General features: G+C 38.3%; 1 protein-coding gene across 1 annotated transcript in view; it reads right to left on the bottom strand.

The window, feature by feature from the left end:
* MICU2 (mitochondrial calcium uptake 2) overlaps positions 1–16,452 on the bottom strand; it is a 147,278-nt gene that overhangs the window by 7,902 nt on the left and 122,924 nt on the right. Inside the window, exons 7-8 of the mRNA XM_030477887.1 lie at positions 15,836–15,898; positions 7,204–7,301 (exon numbers count right to left, since the gene is read on the bottom strand). Coding sequence (XP_030333747.1) covers positions 7,204–7,301; positions 15,836–15,898 — 161 coding nt within the window. The remainder of the gene's footprint in view (positions 1–7,203; positions 7,302–15,835; positions 15,899–16,452) is intronic.

Here is a 16,452-nt window from a genome sequence, read left to right as displayed (position 1 = left end):
CTCTCTCCAGTTTTCTTGTAGACCCCTTTTAGGTACTAGAAGGTCTCCCCGGAGCCTTCTCTTCTCCAGGCTGAACAAGCCCAACTGTCTCAGCCTGTCTTTACAGGGTTCTCCAGCCCTCTGATCATCCTGGGAAGGATTGAGCTGCATGGGGAGAGGACAGCACGGATCAGGCATGTGGACCAGGCATGGAGTCAGTCCAGCAGAGACTGACTAGGGCCACTTGCCTGCATTTTGGGAGTGGTTGTTAGAGATGACGAGTAGATGGTATCTGGGATGTGTGGCTTGTGCTTGGCTGGAAGTCAGAGACCATGCAGAACAGTAACTGCATCTTTGACTGTTGTTTCCAACCCATGTAACATCTGGTCTGGGGGAGAAGCTGCTGAAAATGAGGTCATTTACAGAAACATGCTGAACACACGGATGTAGGGAAATGACACACCATGTGTTTTATTTTCTTGGCTTTTAATCTATGAAAGGTGGACACATTTTGCAACAGACTTAAGGTCTGTTATTGAATGTATGAGTTAGTTATCCTGGAGAGCTTTACTGGTTAGTAGCCACAGGTGATGTCAAACTACATATTCTTCCATCTTCTCTAAAAATTGCATTTCCTTAAGCAAAAAATGCTCAGTGACCTGCCCTCTAGCCATACCCATTAAAGGCAAGACAGCTGAAAGACCAAGCATTTCTACATGCTGAGGAAGGGGCGGCTGGCCCACCTAGGCCATGCACATCAGCCAGCAGAAAGGTGCAGCAAAGCCAAAGAGGAAAGTAAGGGGTTTGGCTGTGGCATTTTTGATGTGTTCTTGCTTCTGCGCCCTCTTCTAGTTGGACAACGAAAGAAATACTATATTTCCCCAGCCCCACTGTGGGTTTTCCACTGCCTTTCCCCAGACTGGGCTCTTGCCCTCTCCAGTTGCTCAGGGGCAATGATACTGCGCCCTTCCTGTGGCACAAGAGCATCTTGTAGCACTATGCAGATTAGGGAGGGGAGCAGAATTACTTATTAGGTACCAAAAAATTAACAGATATTTCACTTCAACTTGTAGGAAGTGGGAAGATTTCATTTGGTACCAAATGTTACTTAGAGCGCAGCTGAAATGTGCAATTTAAAATTTATATGCCATAGTCTCCCATATTACGAAAATTAAAACAGTATGAATCATCGCATCAGCATTCTAGGTCACTCTTATTCCCAGATGTGAGAGTTAAAAATCCTAATGAGTTTTTATTTTTAAGTGAAAGTTATTAGAAGTTATTAAAAATAACTTTCTGGTTAGGAAGTAAAACTTGATACTTAAATGCCAAGACACCATTAGGAATACTTGCTTTTGTATCTTCAGGATCATGGTGTGATGAGTTTCAGCTGGAAATTCCTTAAAAATTTATCCAGATATTAGGAAAAACAATCAAAGGAATGAAATTCCTGCTCTCTCAAAGTCAGCGGGAGCTTGGCCGGGAACTTTGAAGGGAGCCAGAATTCAACTACAGGAACAGGATTCTGGTGGTAGATGTGCTCTGCAATTCAAAAATAAGTATGCTGGGAATACTCTTATGCTGTAGTAGTTTGAAAATAAAAGCAAGCCCTGAGTTTCCAAATAACAAAAAGGAAAGGTAAATCATAAATTTATAAGATGGGGAAAAGGCTGGAAACAGACAGCACTTTCTTCAAGATAGCCTGTTTTATCCACACTCTCTGAAACACCCACGTTGAAGGCCAATGGCCAAATCTGTTATCGTGTTTCAACAGCATCCAGAAACCTTATCAGGGTTTATCCCTCATTTTGTAATGTGCTCTACTATAGAAAGAGGGAGTCTCTCGAGATGTTTTGGCAACTCAGCTTTAATAGAAGTGAAAATGTAGTAGAACTGGGGAGACCTCAGGAATGCAGCTATTCTCCCTCCAACCTGAGAAGTGCTAGCATTGTATTCCTTACAGCACACACAGTAGTAGAACAAAACACAAAAGAAAAGGTTAGGGAAAGTTTTCCTCCCTATACCTCTTGACCTGAACTGAAAGTCTGTGCAGAGGTTTAACACTCCAATATAGAACTGACTATTTCTTGTTGCACTGATTTATAGGAAGGAAACTGGGTGAATATACCACCCAGGCATTTGCACTCTGCTTTGGCTTCTCTTTGGACACTGAAGTCCTTTTAAAGACTTGGTAACGCTCCCTGTACCAAAACACTGTTGCAAAACAGCTGCAAGGTTGCCTTTTTGCAATCTGACTTTCAAAACAGAATATAGAAAATCTAATAAGGGCTTGACCATTAACCTTTAGAGAACATTTAGATCTATGCTTGTAAATACAGTTTTGCAAGCAGTAAGACAGTTAATCAATCTCACCATTTTCAGAATCACAGGCGAAACCCTCTTTGATTTACTGTTCTCAGTGTTTCCAAACCAAATCAAACAAAACTACTCACTTTCATTTATAAGCACTCTGTAGAAACTAATCAAGCTATTTCTTTGGTAAGTATTTAGGAAAGGAAGAAACAGATTCTTCTTAACAGATTTACTAAATATTTGGGAAATACTCAGATTCAGTTATGACAGGAATATACAGTCATGAAGCCAGATTTTATTCTCATCTCTGCTTCCTCACTGAATGATCCTGGTTGCACGAGATGTAACCTTTAGGTGTATTAAGGCTCTCCCTATATATATACACACATAGATACAAGCGTAGGTACAGAGACAAATAAGGAGGCAATCATACTTTACTTCTGCAAAGCACTTCCAAATCCCTAGATGAAAATCACAGAAAATTTACAAGCTATCACCACAGCAAAAACACTGCTGGCTGACGATGTTACCTGAAAGAGATTCTGTACTCATGCATTGGCACAAACACAGAACGGTACCAGAAAAATGGCAGCACTAGCACTGGGGCTCAGCCTCGATCATTCTGATTTCTTAAATGAAAGGTTTCAAATGAAATGTACTAAGGGATTCAAAATATTTAAGGAAAGAAACAGGACAGGTAGGGAAAAGGCATGTTTTGTGTATGCTCATACAATCTATGACATTCACGCGAAAGCAGAAAACAAAAATGAAATCATGATTAAAGAATATTTCTGCAAAATTCTATTAAGTAATGGGAAGTTTGGAAGCAACAGATCAGGTAAGGCAATGCCATAAACTGGATTTGAAATGTTAATTTTCCTTACATAATTAAAAGATGCCCATTGTTTAACCATACCGGGAAAGCCATCCCAGGAAATAAATGCAACGATCAGAAAGTTTTTGAATATTCTTCATATATTCTCTGCACTTTATTTTTTTTTCCCCTTCAAGGAGACTGTGAGAGATTTAAGCTTGCTTGGGGACAGATTACAGAAAAAAAATCATAGCAGTTGTTAAACTGTTTAGGGAGTGAATTACTGTCTCCTCTTTTATTTGGGATTAGACATACTTAAACAAGATCAGTAAGGGACTTTTTTTCAGGGGGAAAAAAACCAGTGGCTGTCAAGAAGAAATATCTGCTATACCTAGAAAACTAAATAGTTTTCTACTCAGAATAAAAAATAGTATATACAATATAGCTGGAAATTAAAGCACAAGTGAAACACTTTTTGGAAGGAAAAGACCAAAAATTATTTATGTCTCACAAAACAGGGGAAACCCATGCAAAAGAATAAAAAGCCTGGAATTCCAGAGAACTTTCAGCTTCATGTTTGAAACCTGACATTCTCTAAGATGGGTCCTGGTATTAGAAGATGACATTGGTGTTGAGGTGTAAAACTGAATGGTGGTCATCTGAAGCAAACTGGTTAATATTTTATGGGAATAAAGTCTCGCCTGGTTACAGCTTCTTCTATTAAACCTACACTTCTTTGTTACATAATTTTAGACTTGCTGCATATTGTTTTATATTTTTGCAAACTGACACACGAGAATAATGATTTCAGCTGCATTTGACTAGGAGTCAATACCTTTACTGGCGAGGTACACAAACATACCCCAGAATCATTTAGATTTAAATTTCCTAACTTCTGCCAGGGAAACAAGGTGTCACTTTTGAAGTTGTGAATTACTATTAATAATTATCATATTGTCCTTATGCTAAGGACAATACAATTGGCAAGAAATCATGTGGCAGTCTGGAACTGAACATATGTTCCTTGAGTCCTACCTTAAGATCTCTGAAACTACCTTGTTACTATGGGAAAGATGTAAGACATACTTCTAAGTGGTCCCAGGAGAAGCTGCAGAACGAAGTGGGAGTGCCACCACTGCTGCTCAGCAGAGAATGAAAAGGAGCAGCTTTGATTGCTGTTTTGACTATGTTATGGAGGACAGTGAGAAAAGACCTTGACTGGTGTCACAAAATACCTACACAGAAGTTACTACTTTACTTCCACGCTCCCAGCAGCCCAAGAACGGTTGAAAAGTGATCTGATACTCTGTTTCCTAGTCTCATTCTTTGTATCTGGTAAAAAACAGCTTAAGGATTGTCCTTGAGTGTATCACCTACCTATGCTTTCCCAGGAACCATGCACCAGCTGGAGGCAGATGGAGCACCACATGCTTAACCATTTTCCCTCCCTATAGCCATTGTTCCTCCTGTTGCCAGGGCAGTAGGAAGGGAGGCACAAGAGCTGCCTTAACATCAGCTCCACATTGCCTCAAGAGATGTAGACAGTTTTCATTTTCTTTGTGCCATCTGAATGCAAAGAAAGGCAAATTAATTGCCCTGATGTATTGACTGTGGCTGTCTGACATTTTTTAAATGTTTGGACTGTGGGCTAAAAGGGTTGGACATCACTGGTGTACATGTAGATACAGATGGTTGCACACTTACAAAAAGAAATGTCAGCCAAACTGAAAAGGAGGAAGCATGAAGAAAACATATGTAAGTAATGAGGTGAGAACACTAGTCTCAGCTTTCTGAATTCCCATGTAAGTACAGTGAAATTTCACAAAGAAAGCGTTCCTGCCTTATTTTTTTTTTTAGTTTCAAGTTTGCTCCACAGCACAGCAATATCTGTGTATTTAACTAATGTGACAAGTTTTAGTGTGTCCTAATCAAGCCTAATCACCCTTACTTTCTACTGGGTACTACACTGATCAATGGAAAAGCTTTCTAGGCAAGAACTTGGAAAATGATAAAAGCATTTACCATCGTTATTTTCTGCTTTTGACAATGATCTATGTCTGTACAGCTCATCAGTCATCTCTTGTAAAAACAGCGTGGCACTTTGATCAAACAGCCAACAATAGCTTCCCGCGTAAGGTAAAATGTTATGAGAGGCCATCAGATAGAAATCACATTTTCTCTGAACAATAGGAACCCAGAAATGATGTGCTTGATTTACTTGCAAATAAAATCATGTGAAAGGTGATATCTTCACAGAGCTTAAAAAGACAGTGATCCTTTTATTCACCTTTCTGCGTGTTAAACAAACTTCACTGTCATGTTGCAACTGAGATGGAGTGCCTATGCAGTGATAAAGAGGCACATTCCAGCTCCATGAAACCTAACTGCCACTGTTGAAAAATTACCTGCATTAAACCTTACACTTATCCCACGGATTTTAAGAGCAAGATGTGGGAGTTTGATTTTGATTACAGGAATCTATCTGTGTGGTAGGCAAAGGTCTTTAACCTACGTGTTCTGAATGTACTAGGTACATAGTTTCATCAATGTCATGCCTCATTCAGCCAATGTAGGATTTTATCTAAAACCTGAGGCTTTTCAGTTTACACTGTATATGCAAACATAACCTTTTACTGGTGCTCTCTGCCTTTTGTTTCATTGAGAGGATCTATGGTATTTATAGAAGAGGGAGCTGGAGGCATCTTAAATTATTTTACTCACTTAGATTCCTATTGAGTCAAGGTCTTCAAAAGAGAAAGGTTGTTTATTTGAAGACTGGTGTGTGCCAGAGACAGTGGAGCCAAACACTTTAGTGTTAGAAAAATTGCTACTCTTCCTTTTCTACTCTGGCTTTCCACAAACTTCTGCTTATTGCAACAACATTCTTTTTCAAGAGGGCTGACACAGATTCTCTGCTTCTGAACATAAATTAAACCACACTATCCTAATTTATTTTTGCAGTCTGTAAATGACTGATTATTTTTGTAGAAAAGGTAATACTGATGTAGATAATATTCTCTTGATGTTGTGCTACAGGACGTGTGCCAAGACTCACACAGGTATTGAGGCACTTCCATTTATCTCAAAGAAAGACTGCATTTGGATTCTGGGCCCAAGTTCACATAGCGACATATATCTGTAGTTCATACTAACAGGATAAATTGATTTCCCAAGTAACAGAGAGTTTTAACCAGTTAATTTGTGATGCTGTGTAGGTGGTGGTCACCATTACTGATTGAAATAAACATTGGAAGAAAGAACCTCATCCAATTAAAACACTAACAGCTGATACCCAGTTGGGTTTTCAAGTCAAAAGCAACCACAGCAGAACTTCATACTCTGATGTAGGCAAGGAGTACAAGATCTTTCTGACATGAACACAACATATAAACTGAATGATTCCCTACATCAATCTTAGAATTTTCTATTCTGATTTCGCAAAGCTTACAGTGAAATAGAAAAACAGAGCTACGTTTCCAGGAGTAATGGCTAATGGCCAGTTGGTATTCCACTGCAGTTTCATTCTGATGTGGTGCTTACCATCTGGCTCAATTCTCAGTTCTGACATAAATGCCATAAAGTATCTGCATAGGCCCATTGTGAAAGTACTTCAAAGGGTAAAGGAAAAGGCACAGATAAAGATTCAACACAATCTGGAATCTGAAGCAAGCAGAGAAGTTGCCTGTAGCCTACCATGACAGTTGTAACAGGGACGGGGTGTCTCAGCTCAGAAAAGCTTTTTTAAATGATCAGTAGTCACTTTTTTGGTGATTCGATCAAGAAAAATACTCATGAATCATTTGTCTTTATGTATGTAATCATACAGCTGCCAAGAATGGTAGTGTCAACTCTCATGGCCTCCAGTCCCATTGCTGTTTTGGAGTTACTATGGTGCTCAACTCCTGCAGACAGCAGACTCCAGGAGCCAAACTAGAAATTTAATAGTGCAAAATCATGAATAATCTCCTACTTCATTACCTGCTTTAACTTTCTGAATCAGCTCAGTGTGAGGTCAGATTAATGCCAGTGTTGGTGCAAAGGAGAGGGGGTAGGAACAGGACTGGTTGCTTTTAGACTTGCCTAGCTGAAAAACATACCTGAAAAACTCAGAATAGCGAAGTTTTTCCTTTCCTTCTTTTCCAAAGAAATGTACCAGCAACATGGTATTAACACCACAGCTTTCCACTTCTGCTCCCTATAAAACAAAAAACTGTATGATTAATTATTATGTATTTTTAATATCTATTCACAACAAATCTAGCAATATTTACTTGAACTAGAATTTCACAAGAGCTATTTGCAATTTAATTACTGCTCCCAAAGCTATCACACAGGATCTCAGAGCTGAATAATTCTTCCACATCACCTGGTAACAGTGTATTATATGTTCTGCTTCAAAATACTCTGTAAGAAAGATGAGTACAATTTACAACCACCTTCGGTGAATTTTATCATTAGAACTGAGAAGGTTGCTAGTTAGATCTTTAAAAGCCTTTATGCTTACATGAATAGAGGCTTTACATAAAGTTAACATCTTCTTAAAAAAGTTTTTAGTCAGATATTTCTAATTTCTTACATCCATTTAAAAACATTCTAAGAAATGGAACTAGAAAAGTACACAGTGCTCTAACAGGGACTTACAAGGCTTCTTGCAGATTTTAAATGTTAGTGACTTTTCTATATATTTTTTAAATCTGATGAAGAGATTTCTGCAGAAAACGGATGCACATTATTTCAACTCAACAGCATCTTTAACAAGCCTAAACCCACACATAATGCTGGATTTCTGTTCTATTCTTCTTTCAGCACTAGCATACTGGCATTTCTTTGAACGCAACAAAACACTAAGCAACATGAAGAGAGATTTTTTTTCCCCCCCCCCTAAGTCCGGAAGGATTTCAACAAACTATTCTTATGACATCTAAATAGCCTCTGTGTCTTTTATCTGGTTGAAGAGGTAAGATGAAAGACAAGAGTCTATTCATAAGATTTAATACTAATGGTTATTTAGCTTTCAGCATCATCAATAACAAGTCCCATTAGTCCACTGTGTGTTTCATGCTTACTGCATATGTGACACAGTTATTTTATAGTTAAAGAGGTAACATTCCTCATTTCTACTGGAAGCTACAATTCACCAAATGCCAGCGATATGAGTTATATATGAGCGGACCTAGAAAAAAAACTTTTCAAGCCATATGCAAACTGTGCTTATTGAACTTTAACTGTAGGCAAAGAATATTTAAATACCCACAAGATCCATCCTTCTAAAGTTTAAACACTTCAGATTACTGTGAAGACTGACGCATAAACATTGGTATATGCTTTTTTGGAAGTCAGAAGTCAAACATTCATGTATGCTTATTTGAAATTCAAACCCAAACTACTTATGTCAGAATGCAAAGTTTTCTAAGAAGAAACAGAGAAGAATCCACATATTTCTCACTGCAGTGAGATTCCAATCTGCTTTCTGTGGTTTTTGCTTACATGTTTAAAGAAGACATGAAAAATGCAAGAAATTAATTTGCTGATGTAATGTTAAAAACTGAACTCTTGATTATGCAATTTAATGCTTACAGTTTAATTACTCCATATTAAAATCAGTGTTGTACTGAAAACAAACTGCAAAATGAGTTTTAAAACAACCTTTTAAAAACTAAGCCTGTGACAGAAAAAGTTTTTTTCTTCTGTTCATGTTTCTCTAGTTATAGCTAGAAGAAGACATACAAACAATACCTATCTCATCTAAGATGACAAAGCCTATCCCTGGATTTATAACAAATATGCACCTACTTGTTGGCTACCCTCTTTATCAGTTGAAATTCCAAAGTGGAATTGGCAGATGTCCAAACACTTATGTTAGTGAGAGTTAAATGTATTTTAAAACTACAAAACGGTACGTTTTTTAAAAACAGAATATGCAATAGGAGACCACAGAGACTACAGCTTAAGGGTAAAATTTCAAAAAAATTGCTTTTCCTAGAGTTAATGCTATTAAATTAAAGTACATGTTAGTACATAATTCCTTTTTGTCCACAGAATCATTAGGAGCTTTTGCTGCTGAACTGTATAAATTAGTACCGACATGACAAATCTTTGTCAGAAGATAATGAGAGCTCTATTAATATTTCCAACACCTCACCCTCCTGAGCTTAGGTAAAAGAATAACTTACATTTGTAATGTCTCTCTTGGCAATGAGAATGAAATGGTAAACTAATCCTGGAGCTGTAAAAAAGACCTGACTGGCAGCTTTGAGTCACAGAGGTACTATGTAAATTCAGTGAAAGTTTGTATTCTGGTGTATCTGGTAGCTTCAATGCCAGGAGGGTGCACCATAGCACCCTTTTGGGCTGAGCACCTTACAGAAAGCTGAGGCACAGAGGGAAGAAAGGATCGTGATGTTGTGAATCTCATCTTGATACAAGCACAGGATGGGCAGGGACATGTATCTTAACTGGAGAACGCAGACACGTTCCAGGGTCCAGTGATTCAGAAAAAGAATCCCAAAGACCAAGCTCTGATGCCACACAAGTGGCATGAACATGTATGTACATATTACAAACATAGGCTTATTTTCCTAGAGTAATGTTAACACCTCATACACTTTTCAAAAGCACCATGAACTGCTGAATTATGCCATTATTCCCTTTTAAGCAATATCAGATAACACAACATTTATTTCCTTATTACATTACACAGACTGTTAACATAGAAGCCTGATGCTGCAAACACTGAGTCACAGGCACAGATCTACCTAATCCTGTAGCTCCCCACTGAGCTTTTGACATCCAGGACCTGATACTGCAGCAAGTAGCAACAAGTGCCACTGAGAAGAAACTTATCACACAGTGAGACAGGATTTTCGGAATAATGTACCTAACTGATTTTCAAAACTCATCTGAAATGTTAATAGACTTACTGTCTCTAGATTCTTACCACCTCTCCTTGCAGGATTTGCCTGAGGCATGACTGAAAAGCATTCATCATGATTAAAATCTGTAATAGGTTCCTTGTTCTCTTACTTGCTTCCTGGGAGAGATGGTATTTGCTGTGCAATGTCTTATTTCAACAGAAATTGTGAAAATAATGCATTTTTTTGATTGATTTTCTGTTGTTGTTGTTGTTGTTGTTGTTGTTAAGATAGAAGGAGAGTGAATAGATGAATAACAGGGGCAGAAAACAGAGGAGGGTCAAGGAGAACAACATCTTAGTTTCTGTGTGCTAGTGATGCTCCAAATCTTTCCAAAGGTAAGACTAAGTATTTGGAAATTTTTTTGAGTCCACTTCTCTGAAATGCACTTTGTTGTTCAGCTGCTAGGTCAGTCAATGCATCATGCCAGGTTTCTATCACTGAAGGCAATCTAGGCTTCAATCCAAGCAGCCTAGCTTCAAACAGTGCAAGAACATCAAGCTTTCTGGCACTTTGAGAGTCTCCAAGGTGTTGGGCTATATCCTACAACTTATTTCTGGGATGAAGGTTTAAAAGATGTATCCATTATGACACTAATCCTACCAGGTACAGCCAGTCAAAAGAACTATAAAAAGGCAAGCTAGTGGTATGAGAAGATCCAGATCTCAAAGGCAGTGTTTTTTGGCAAAGCCCAGACAGCCTTAAGTAGGCCCCAGATTGAAACAATTTACCATTTTACAACGAATTGGCTTTAATCATGATGCAAATCCATACTAAAGTTTTTAATGTTTTGCAAGGCACTTTCTTACTAGGTGGGATTCAAGAATACATCAAGTCTGATACAGAAGGGCTAAAATGTGCACAGTGTTTTTCTAAGGAGGGTATAGCAGACACTGAGAAGCCCAATGGAGTATTTTCTAAACAATGAACAGCTTATATCCAGCATTCAACAACATCCATAATTCCCATTAGCAGGGATTAGTTGTTTTTTAATGACAACTAATGCCATGGAATTGCTATGCTGTACCGTTAGTGCCTTTAGCAATGAAGAAAATGTAACTTCATGGACCTCCCCAGCTTTCAGTGCATCACCCACAGTTTTGCATCGATTCATGAGAATAAAAACGGTTTCCAGGCAAATGGGCTAAAGCTAACTTGGGAGTAGACGCTGCAGGAGATACTTTATGCCAAAAATAGGAACAAGCTGAAACTAGTCTTGTCGCCAGCAGGCTGACTGCATCAAGCAGTCAGGGAATGGCACTGTTGCACTGTGAAGCCTGAGACTGCCTCACCCATGCGCTGCTGGCGCTGGGGAAAGCAGCTTCCATATACAGTTGGGGACAGCCCGTCTCAAGAATTCAGGCCCTGCCTTCCTGTCATTCCATACTTTATAAATATTGATTTCCACCAAAAAAATAGAGCATCCGCAACAAGGACCCCCCTCAGAAGGTGTCTTCTTTGAAGCATACTCTTTTGGTTAACGTGGACTTAGCCTCAAAGGCTGAGCACACCCATCCTCAGCATGTGTAAACCTCCTTGCTCTGGGTCCCAAAACTGACTCATGGACTGCCACCAGTTCCCCCATGTGGCTGTTTGAACACATTCCCAGGTAGTCCACATTCAGGCTGCCATCCCAAGTTTCAGTCATCCCAAAATGTCAAATGAGCATGAGTACATGCACCATTTCCAGCTTATTCCAATTAATTTTACAAGCCTTCAGAGATTAATGACCAGATTCTGCCTGTTTTGATTCAAAGACTAAAGCTGTTAGTGCAAGGCCCAAGTCATCCCTGGCCTTTTAGGAGCCCACACTGCTATCTGGCTTCTCTATAAAATTCAAAGTGCTTCAGACCAGGTTAAGTATCAGAGATTAAAGCAGTAGCCTTTCTTCACACATCTGTGCAACAGAAAGCAATGCTACTGTGACCACAGTGGGCTTTCAGATGAATTCCTTGTGGAAGAGACTTTTGCTGTCCAAGCCAAATTCAATGTACTTGCAGAACAGGTATCTAAAAAGATATCAGAAAGCATGTTTCTTTGTCTCTCTTGAGGTTATAGTGTCATCAGATCACATAGAAAAATAAAATAATTTCCTTGCCTGTGAAGTAAACAGTGACCCTGCAGTTTTTTAACAGCCTAGTATTTTGATGCCACAAGACTTGGTTCCTTATGGCGTTTACATGGTTGGAGAGCTTCCTTTAAGACATGCAGGAACACTGCACTGCTGCTTGGTTTAACATATCTAAAAGCTTTTCAATGGAATTCAATGTTAATCTGCTGATATGAAACATATACGTTTATGTCGGAGAAGATAGGTTAAGAAAAAAATGTGCATTCCATCTGAACTGAGAGGTGACAAGATTAATGACACACTCTTTTGGGGAGGGATATTAACTTTAGTCTTGGACCAGATTCTTACAAAATCTGATGTGCTGCCCCTCTGTTATGGAGTGTTACTGCACTGGAAGAGTATAGCTCTCAATCACCATATTCCTCCCTTCAGTTTAGGCAGTCTTTAGTTATTCTGAGCCCAGGGCTTTTCAGACTGTGAAACTATGGGTAGAAAAATTCAAACTATTTAGAAATTCTGGGGATCAGTGGGCAGCTTACAATGGCCTGCACAATCTCTGTGGCTGAGGAGATGCATCACAATGCTGCACTGTCTGAAGTCCAAGTGTAAAACCTCATGCTGACTAGCTAAGTAGTGAGTCTAAAAGTATACTGCTTATAGTCAGACTAAATTTTAGTTCAAAAGCTTTCTGTTCAAAAGAGATTAATAGCTGTGTCCCCATGTACTAGTTAAATGATTAAAAAAAACCCAGGTAAATGAGATACTTGGTATGAAAATGTGTTCATTATGGAATCCAGAAGTGTATGTTTAATCATTTGGAAATGAGACAATGCATGTATTACCTTTCAACGTGAATTCCATTTCAAGAACAAATACAGAACATTTTGTATTGTCATTCCTTTCCTAACAATAGCTAAAATTAATTTCTAAAGTTTAGCCATTACACAAAGCATATTAAATTAGAGGTACTGAAATTACTTGATAACTCATTACTCTAAATTAAAAGACCCAAAAGCAAAGTCCCTGATCTAGACAACTGGGCTGTGCAGTAGATACCTGCAACCGTTAGCATTGTTTTCACTATCAGAATGCTAATGCACATAACATTATTAGAGTACACTTCCAAGGAACTCAGGGCAGTAACAAAAGGAACTTGTGCTGTTCACTGGGCAACACCTTTTTCAGAATATACCAAACTTTTCTAACTCATTCCCTTTCCTCTAACACTACACACTTCCAGGCAAGGAATTTGCCTCTCCTCTTCCAAGAAGCATGGTCAAATGCTCAGCTGGATGTTTCGTATGAAGCAGAATAGTTTTGCTGGGAAGCCAGATGCTGCATTTCCTTTGGCCTATGAAGAAAAGGGGTGAGGTGAGATAGTCACTGCCTCTTGATTTCTGCACCATTTTCTCCAGTCTATCTAGAAAGAAACAGGTTCCCAGTCCTGTAATTCTGCCTGCATCTCTCCTTTACTGTCTGCATGCCTGCGCTATGAGTAAATCAGACTGGCTGCTCTGCAAAAGTCAGCAAGGAACTTCCCAAAAAACTGGGCCAGTTGAGGCTGGGCAGATTTTTTTGGCTTTTCTTCCAGCATCAATTAGAATATTGGAAAAAGAAAATCCCTCAACTGAAAAATATTTATTTGGAGAACCAAGTCCACTGCAATCCAATGCAAGGGCCATTACTAGGTGGTGAAATTTTGAATTTTAGATGTGTAAGTCAAAGTCTCAGTAAAAGGGGCAGAAACACAAGCACCCTGGGAGCACAGCAAACCAACTGCTTTTTCTTTTCCTAATACAGTATCTCAATGAGTATTAAGTAAAAGAATGACTGGGACCTCCATCTACACACTGCACATGGAACACACCTGGATATACCTGCCAGTTAAATAAAGTTGCAGACTACCATTTAAACCTTATTTTCATAAGTCAGTGACATTTTCCATCTGGTATCAGAGACTGTGACTTTGAAAAACCAGCAAACTCGTATGCAAATTGTGAAAGTGTTGTGGAAATAAAGAGTTACCCCAAACATCAAACTTCTGTTGCTGTATCTCAGCTTTCAAAGAACATAGCCAATTTAAACCCTATGTTTTTATGCTCTAAGTGCTTTGCTTGAAAGTAATACTATGACTGCCAAAATTATTAAAAATAAGGGGTAAAAACATATGCACTGCCTATATACTACAGTCAGATTCACTGCTTATAAAGATAATCAACTTCTTTAGTGAGAGACTGAGACAGGAAAGAAAATAAAGTCTAGAAGAAAAGCAGTAATTTGGACTTTGCCAAGCAGAAATACAGAGACCAGAAGAATTTCAACATAGCTGTACTCCCTAAAACTATTTAGTCCTTTTTTTCAACATACTATAATTTCATTTATAATCTGCTAAGAAACTGTATTAAATGTTGTTTTTCTCAATGGAGAATTCTGAAGACAAAATTTAAAGCAAGGTAGAAAACAAAATAGACACATTCTGGCTCAGGTATTTAATTAGCTTCCAATAAGCTTATGTGTCTATAACTAAATCTGTCAAACTGTATCAAAGTTTCTCCAGAAATTTTATACTATAGCTGTGCATTCATGCAGAATAAAGATCCTTTTTCTTTCACTGTCATGGCAGTTAAGTCTCAATTGAAATAGGTTTTGAGGAGCAGACAACCCTATTAATCCTAGCTATTTTAATCTGGTGACTGATGAAAAGATTCAAGAATGGGGATGGTTGTTTAGTCAGTCAATTTTTAACTGAACTCTGGATACATATTGAGGAGCAAAACCTTTATGTATCAGGAGAAAGTTTTTGTTAATGCCTAGTAAATATTAAAGGTGTTAGAATAGTGCCACTTCCATTTTTTTTCCCCCAGGCAGGTGAAAAAGCAAAGCACATGAGCCAGACCAACTCTTTACAGACTGCTGATGCACAATAGGTTTATAAAGCAGCGTCCTGTATAAATTCCTTACTGAATGCTTCCAACATGAGCAGTCACTGCCTCATGCCTGATTTTTCAGAGCTCCTCATTTCTGTGCTGACTACAGACTGATGAAGAGATGGCAAATGGCAAAGACCCTGTCTGGGAAGAAGGTAGGTTGCAGTGTCAGGATTCAGAGGAAAACAGCCAAAAGAGAGCAGGAATTTCCCTGTCCCTTTCACTGTCGAGATATATTTGCCATTTGCTAATGGTCTGCAATCCAGTGAAACTTCTAACCTAGCTGGAAGACCATCCTCTAATACTGTTTCTTCTGGTCTGCATCTACAACATTTCTTTCTGGAAGCAGACCTAACTAAAGTAATCCTTGCCTTTGTCACCTCAATGACATAATTACATTTCAAACCAACTCAGAATAAGCTGATATTACTGCAACAGCAGCACTTAGGTAAGTTTAAGGTATCAATTTCTGTTTGGAAAACCATATTTTCTCATATGGCAATACAGAGTTTTTTCTCAGTTCTTCATAAACAGAAGAGAGTTACACTGAAGCAGATGCTTATAGAAACTAAATAATGGGGTGGAGGATTACTACACAGTAATGAAACACATTAATTGCATACATTTCATCAGCAGATTCAGAAGCGATGAACATTTTTTTCCCCCAGTTAGAAAGTAGCTGACAAATCATGCACTTTCATTTAATTAAAGCACTAATCCTGATGCTTATATGCTTATCTAAAAACTCTGAAAAAAATAACGAAGTTCATGGGAAATATGACAATGCTTGTGTAAAGAAAAACATATCTCTATTTCATACCTGAAATATTGTTTCATCTCCAGCTGTTTTCAAATCATCTTCCTTCCCAATGATTCTCTGTAGCTGTATTTGTTAAAACATGAAAAAAACCACAGGAAAATTACAAATTTGGTCTTATAAGTCTCTCCTTTTTTAGAAACTTGCATTAATTTCACCTTTTCTTAATTACAAAGTCGTTATGTTTCTGCAAGGTTCATGACAAAATATTTGCATAGTTAAGGATGTTTTGCTATTCAGACACACTTTCTCCTAGGAATGTCTTATCTACTCTGGTTAATATAACCAAGGAGAGCATATGAACATATCTCTCGTAACCCAGCACTTACTCTATTTTTAGAGGAGACTTTCTTGCACTAAAAGGTCTTCATTCACTCCGTAAGATTTTGAAACTCAGGGGTGTAACATAAAGGTTCATTTGTGAAATAAAAATTATCCTGTGATGTTTATGCTGTCCTCCTAGACAGCTTTACATAGTCCTGCTACAGACACGATCTTCTAGACATGAAAAACATACCTGCTCAATTCAGGTACAACTAACAACAAAGAATAATTTAATTACATAAGCAAACGTATTTTCAGAACTGTCATTATACAGAATGTGGTTTGAGTTTCCCCTC

Source organism: Strigops habroptila, chromosome 2, assembly GCF_004027225.2.
Source record: "Strigops habroptila isolate Jane chromosome 2, bStrHab1.2.pri, whole genome shotgun sequence".
Lineage (NCBI taxonomy): Eukaryota > Metazoa > Chordata > Aves > Psittaciformes > Psittacidae > Strigops > Strigops habroptila.
The sequence above is the reverse complement of the archived record's forward strand: the minus strand, read 5'-3'. Positions and strand labels throughout refer to the sequence as shown.